The following is a 7,288-nucleotide window of genomic DNA, read 5'->3' on the forward strand; positions in this document are numbered from 1 at the left end:
CTGACCCCTCACAGACACCTCCCTACCCCCTCTCCCACAGCCCTGACCCACCACACTGGGGCCCACTGTCACACACAGCTATCTCCTCCAGACCAAGGCTGTGCAGTGACCACGGTCAGCTGGAGCAGGCCGTGCTTGGCCCCCACCCCTTGAGTGCCCCCTCGCCCGCACCCCTGCACTTACACTGCATGTACCACGCCCGCCAGATGGCATTGTTGAGCCGGATCTTGTCTCTCCACTGGAGCTTCAGGCCTTTGAAGTTCTTCCACTTTGGAGACACCAGCTTCCCACTGGAAGGCAGGACAGAGCACATAGAGACCTCATGTCCCTCCTCAAGAAAAGAAGTCAGGCCTCACCACCCACCAGCCATTCTGGGGCCTGTTAAAGCCCCAGGTCAGACTTCAGGGGCTGTGGGTGACTTCAGTGGGGGCCAAGACTGGACACAGGGTAACCGGAGTGGGGTGACAGTACCTGGGCCCCCCTACACCAATCTATATACTTGGTCAAAGCTGGAAAGCTCCCACAAATGAAGAGGGAAAGATACGCGAGCGGAGAATGGAAACTAAGCTCCTCTCACCAGTCCGGGTACCGCCCACCACCAGGCCCTCAAGGCCCCCATAATGCCGGGAACCACGTGTCCCACTGCGCGTAGCATCAGAGACCTGAGGAGGTCTCCACACACAACCCCCTGGCCGTTCTCATCCTTTAAACGCCGTCTTCTCCGAGCGGCACACAGGGCTCTCACTGCAGTCTTCACGGTTCCCCTGGCCTCCCAGAAAACGTCTGTTCAAACCCCTCTTTAGACCCGTGCTCCTCCTGGGAGGTCTGCGGGTGTCCCTCTGTCCTACACACCCAGCGGAACTGGACAGAGTGGGAGTTGGTCGAATTCCCTGCAGAGAGTCCGCAGAGCAGGGGGCACAGCCAGCAGCAGGGGTGAGGCCAGTCGTCCGGGGGGCCTCCTGACAGGTGCCCAGTCAGAGCCCTGTCTCGGATGCTGCACAGGGCTGGCCTCCCGAAGTGAGCAGGGTGCTACTCTCACCTTCTACCCAGGCCCCTCCATGACCACAGGTCCAGCCCCATGCAGGACGGTGATGTTTTGGGCACAGAGGGGCCACTGGCACACAGGCAGGGGCTTCAGAGGAGGCACAGACAGTGGGCACCTATGGAGCCTGAGCTTCTGAGCAGACAACCTTGCTGGGCAAAGACTTTGGGGCTCACCCACAACCCAGCCAACAGGCCCAGTGCTGCACACCTGGGCGGACACACCTGCGTGACCACAGCAAACACACCACGGCGCACTCCCGGGCAGGAGGCACCGACAACAGGCAACAGCTGTCGTGGCTCCCCACCCAGAGGTTTCAGAGGTCCACACGGCCGACACTCCCAGGCTCACAGTCGAGCTCCGCGGCTGCAGCACGGGTCGCGTCAGCACCCTTCCGTGCACTGATGAGGGCAGCAGAAGCCCCGATGGCACACCAGGCTCCCGGTAAGGGCAGAACGATACCGCACCCAGCACGTGACATGCTGAACGAGCGTGCACACAGCCTGCACCGCGAGCCTAACGCCAAACAGGGAGGAGAGAAACTCATCCAGCCTGATCATCGGGACTGCCCTTACTATCAAGCAGTGGCAAGAAGCTGGGCTGCAATCCCAAAGGCACAAGGTTCAAATCCACCAGCTGTTCCACAAAAGGATGGGCACTCTCCTCCCCTGCCATTAACTGCTTCTGAAAACCCACCGGAACGTGAGCTATGACTTCATGATACACACATTAAGAGGCTTAGCCCACAGGGCCGTCCGTTCTTCCATCTGCCCCTCTGCCGTCACCAGTCTGGCCTCCACAACCCACTCTACAGCTGCACTGAGTGGACAGAGAAGGAGAAACAAAGGAGTAATGTTTGAGTTAAGGGGCTGCTGAAGACCATGGAAGGAGTTCTGGTGGCCTAGTGGCAAGGAGCTGTGCTATCAATCCAAAGGCACGGAGTTAGAATCCTACTGCTGCTCTGTGGGCAATCTCCTCTCATGCAAACTATTGCCTCTGAAAACCCGCCGGGAGCTCTGGTAGCCTAGCGGCAAGAAGCTGCACAACAATCCTGAAGGTGCATGGTTCAAATCCAGCAGAGGCAATGCTGGAGAAGGAGGGGCAACCTCCTCCTGTGTCAGTCAGTCGGATTAGATTCGATGGAAAAAACAAAAACACGAAAACCCCCTGGAGGGTCAGCTATAAGTCTGTTGTGACTTGATGTCACACAACAACAAGAACAATACGTCAGAGGACTGAACAGATCAAATGCATCTTGGAAAGACTTGCAGAGTGCTCCGGAGAATGAGGGCAGCAGAACTGTGTCGCATAGACTGTGGACATGTTAGCGGGAGGGGCCAGCCCTGGAGAAGGTCATCATGGTCAGCAGAGGAGAAGACTGCGGGAAGAGAGCAAGACCCTCAACGAGATGGACGGGCTGCAAGAACGGGCTCAAACCGGCCGTGGGTGGGCAGGACTGGGCCAGGTTTCATTCCAGTGGGTGAAGGGTCGCCCTGGCAGCACCTACACCCTCCACAGAGGGAAAGACGGTGCCCGCTGTGCCCACTCTGGCCTTCCGGGCACCCATGAACTGCTGCGCCAGGAGACAAGGCCTGGGCCCCACTCACTCTGTCCGGCTGGGGGTGAATGAGGAGGACACGGCCCTCGACGGGCACTGCGCCTGCTGAGTCACACGGCCCATGTGATGAGAGTCAGGACACAGAGTGGTCAGGACAGGGTCCCCTGGAGGAAGTGACAGCAAGTGAAGGCTCAGCACTAGGGACCTGCCATGCACCCTGCCAGGTGTGTGAGGGCCCTGTGGTGACTGTGACCACCCAGAGTGGTAGGGGCAGGGGACAGGGGGCAGGGAGGCAGAAGCTGGCCCATGCAGGGTCTCAACAGCCAGAGTCAAGGGCATGTCTCTATCCCAAGAGCAACAGGATGTTATTGGAAGGCTTTACACGAGGCTGACTTGGCAGATACAGTGCGTGGGGCTCCAGAGCTCGGCAGTGCAGCTGGTGAGGCTGTGGAGCGAGTGCACACCTCAGTTCCCAGGGCACAGGAAAGGCATGTCACCCCGAGCTGTAGTGTTACAATGTGCACAGAAAGTAGAGCTACAGCACCCAGGATGCCAGAGCTCCAGGGAGAAGGACCAGACGCTGACCCAGACGCAGTGAGCGTGGCACCCTCAGTGCCCGCATGTCGACCTGGTGCAGCGGGGCTGCAAGGTGATGCACGCAGCGCTGCGAAGCTCAGTCAAGTGAAATGCACCCAAAGTGTTCCTGTAACAGAAGCCAATGTTTAAAACAAAGTATCACTCTGTCAAAGGATGACAGAAAAAAAAATACCTGCAAGATATACAGCAAAGAAAAACAAACTAACACCCAGACTATATAAAAATCCCTACCCATCTACCAGAAAAAGATAAACTTTATAGAAAAAAAATTACTAGTGAAGTGCATGAATGAGCCACTCAGAGAAGAAAATACAAATGCCAGTCAGTCAGCAAAAAGAATCTTGAGTTTACTAACAAACGCAGATACCCAAATCAAGACAAGATACTGTTCTCATTCACAATATGGACAATCATTTCCGAATCCAAACCCCCAAGGTATTGGCGGTGCTGTGGGAGGGTGGCGCGCTCACAGTCATGGCTGGGGCGCTGTCAGCGGGCAATGCCACTTACAGGGTGACCCAGGGCATGACCAGCTTACACAAAACACACCCCACGGCTGCATGAACTAAAACTGAAGCTGAGTGCCAAGTGGAATACAGGGACATGCAGAAGGTTGTGAATTCTGTCTGAGACAAACTGCATTTCCTTTGGGGAGGTGAAGATGGCCTACTATCAAACAACGCCACGGAGAAAGGCACTGGGAGGCACTGGGTGAGGGTGACACCAAGCCCAGACACACAGAATGAGCAACATGGAAGACCTGAGAATCTCGAGCTGACAAAAAGCCCAAACAAAAGATGGGTGAAACTGAGTCTCTGAGAAAGCCCTTACACGTCAGTGTCGAACAATCAGACCTGAGAACACCAGAGTCCAAAGGAACAGGCCTGCGTGCTGACAGTTCCCAGAAAATGCAAACAACTCCTACTAAACAAACAAAATATCCCTCACTCCCCCAGCCCCAATGACCTGAAAGTGCCCGGGCTCCTAGGGAGAAGAGATCTTCAGATAAACTGGCCCTGCACTGAGCTGAGGGCATAGAGAACATTGACCTCTCAGGAGAGAACCTGGCAATGACTCACAAAATGAAAAGTACACACGCATTTGAACCCAGTTATTCCACTTCCAGGAAATGACCCTCGACTCAAAAATGGATTAAAAAACTGATAGCCAACGGCAGTCATTCCAACAGCTTATAGGAGCAAAGACTGGAAGCAACCTAAATGTCTAAAATAGAGCCGATGAGGTAATTTCTAGAAACTAAACGCACTCACTGTCATCTAGGAGGACCCGGCCCACAGCTGACCCACCAGCGAGTTTTCGGAGACTGTCCGTCTTTCGCCCGAGCAGCAGCTCGAGGGTTAGAACCGTGCACCTCTGGGGTTGGCAGCGTAGCTCCCTATCCACTCGGCCACTACTGGGCAATGGCATCAATGCAGCTGCTGACGAGAATGTAGCAAACAGAAATTTGCTACGTGGCTGCCTGCGCCTAGGAGGACGAGTGTTTCTGAGGGTGCAGGTGCCTCATGGGGGTGCTTGCACGACTCTGTGCAGATACGAAATTCTCAGGCCACACGCGTCACGAGAGAGAGAACGGAATGAGGAAGGGCTGCCCGTGAACCTCCGCACAAGTCAAAGACGACAAAGCAGAAGGACACAAGCAGTACTTTCTACAGCATGTGCTCGGATCCGCACAGGACGTATTCAGGACACACGAGGGACCAGGAACAACAGCTGAAGTGGCAACAATGGCTACATTTGGGTCTTACTGACGTTGGACGTGTAACCGGGGGGTCCCAGTCCCTGGGATAGGACATGCTTGGCAATGCAGATGGTCAGTGAGAAAGGGGAAGACCCTCAGTGGGTGGACAGGCACAGTGGTGCCACACTGTGGCTCACACAACAGCCACGGGACCAGGCGGAGTTCTGTGCCATCATGTGAACTGGAGCTGCCTCGATGACATCCAAAACTGCCCCACAACCCCGCGTGCACGCGCGCACACACACGCACGCACACACACGCACACGCGCGCACACACACACGAACGCACACGCACACGCGCACACACACGCACACGCTGCTCCTGGAGCTGAGGGACAGCAGCCCGGGAAGGCGGTTGCAGGATCTCAGTGCCACCTCAAAGCACTTCACGTAAATCGACTGTCTCCATTTGTCCCGATGGCTATGCGGACCCACCTCTGGACAAAGCTGATGTCCTTTATCCTCCACAAGGTCTTCCAGTGACCGGATGTGGACTTGGTGGACCGACAGGACAATGTAGGATGGCCTCGTGGTTCTTTATGATAGGACAAAGGAGGCCTGCTTCCTACATCTTCACAGAGGCAGGCTGCCTCCGTGTTCTCTCAGGGTGTGCCTGGAGGGTTTGAACTCTCAATCTTTCAGTCAGAAGTCCAAACAATTAACCCACTGTTCTACCAGGGTCCTTTCTCCAGGTGAGGGCTGGGAGCCAACCTTCTATCAAAGTATTTTCCTCTCACTGGAAGCCAGAGTTCCAAGGCCCTTTCTCCAGGCACTCGGCAGGCCCAGGACAGGAGGAGGCAGTGAGGCCTCCTGGGGAAAGGACCTGCTTAGTGTCCTGCAGGAGTCTGTCAAGTGTTACTCTCTCAGCTTGTCTAGTGGAGCAGTGGTACTTAAGAAAACAAACCCAAGCCACAGCTCACAGCACCGCCTCCCTGAGCTCTAACACTGCGCGCTCTGCACCGGCAGATCAGCCCATTTTCCCCCAGCGGAGCAGCAGGCAGGTTCCGTTCTGTCAGCAATCAAGTGCTTACCCACGGCGTCACGAGGACACCTACCTTCTGAGAGGACGGGGGTTTAAGCAGTAAGAGCATCTTCTCAGAGCAACCAGGTTACGCTCACAATGTAACTGCTTTTAACAGTGGGGTCTTGTCAGACACAGCAACTGAAGATCAATTAAACCACAGGGGTCAGAACAAAGAGAGGAAATGCTGAGTAACAGAGCCGAACAGAGACTTTCAAAGGGCAGCTCAAGAAGACAAGGCAAAGTATTAAAATGAAATGTATAAAGACCTGCAGTTTACAAAGCAAAACGGAAAAACACAGATGGCCCGTTTCAAGCTGGAAGAACAGAGTGCTGAAGGACTCTACAGATAAAGTACTTAACGGTGCAAGAAACAACAAAAGGAGGAGGGAAGAATACAGTCACTGCACCAAAAAGAGTTCTAGTCGATACGGAATCACTTACAAAAGCAGTATATGATCAAGAATCAATGGTACACTTCACCAAAGGAGAGACTGGAACCCCGATTCACTGTTGGTGGGAGTGTAAAATGGTGCGACCACTATGGAAGGCGGTGTGGCACATTCTCAAAAAATTAGGAATAGAAGTATCATCTGACCCAGCAATTCCACTACTAGGAATATACCATAAAAAAAAACCAGAGCTGCCACCCAACAGATATATGGACACTCATGTTTATTGCTGAGTTATTCACAAGTGCCATCAACAAATGAATGGACAGAAAAACTATGGTATACGCACACAATGGAATGCTACAAAGTACTGAAAAATAAGAAACTACTAAAATATTACATGACATGGTGACCCTGAAAGACATTATGCTCAGCGAAATAATCTCAGTCACAAAAGGATAAATACTGCATTACACCACTGTTATAAAACAGGACCAAAATGGGGGTTGGTGTGAAACTAAGAAAAAAGGGGATAAATAATAAGTATTGCATTGAAACAAATGAAGGAAGCAATGGTTTAAGAGGAATATATGATTGGGCATCTGTATGACAAAAGTCCAGAATAAAAGGTACATGGCTAAGGGGACTTTGGGGGGAGGATTATGCAACAATGAATAAATATTTTTTTTTTAATGTGAACTGAGTGGGTAGAGATGAAGGGTGCAACAATGAATGAAAGAAAATATAGTTTTTCTGAAACTTTCATTAAAATCACAACTAAAATGTTTTTTCAAATAAGCCATTCAGAAACAAGTTCAAAATTGGGAAGGGTGTATGCCAGGGATGTGTCCTGTCTTCACACCTTTTCAATCTATATGAAGAACAGATCATCCAAGAGGCTGGGCTCTATGAAGAGAAA

At 52.8% G+C, this 7,288-nt stretch overlaps 1 protein-coding gene across 1 annotated transcript in view; it reads right to left on the reverse strand.

The window, feature by feature from the left end:
• The window catches only part of MLXIP (MLX interacting protein), a 59,555-nt gene that overhangs the window by 12,048 nt on the left and 40,219 nt on the right, over positions 1 to 7,288 (reverse strand). The window contains exon 3 of the mRNA XM_006894709.1: positions 184 to 290. Within this exon, the coding sequence (XP_006894771.1) occupies positions 184 to 290 (107 nt within the window). The remainder of the gene's footprint in view (positions 1 to 183; positions 291 to 7,288) is intronic.

This window comes from Elephantulus edwardii, unplaced genomic scaffold (genome assembly GCF_000299155.1).
Source record: "Elephantulus edwardii isolate Elephantulus edwardi_28Jun2011 unplaced genomic scaffold, EleEdw1.0 scaffold00148, whole genome shotgun sequence".
Classification (NCBI taxonomy): domain Eukaryota; kingdom Metazoa; phylum Chordata; class Mammalia; order Macroscelidea; family Macroscelididae; genus Elephantulus; species Elephantulus edwardii.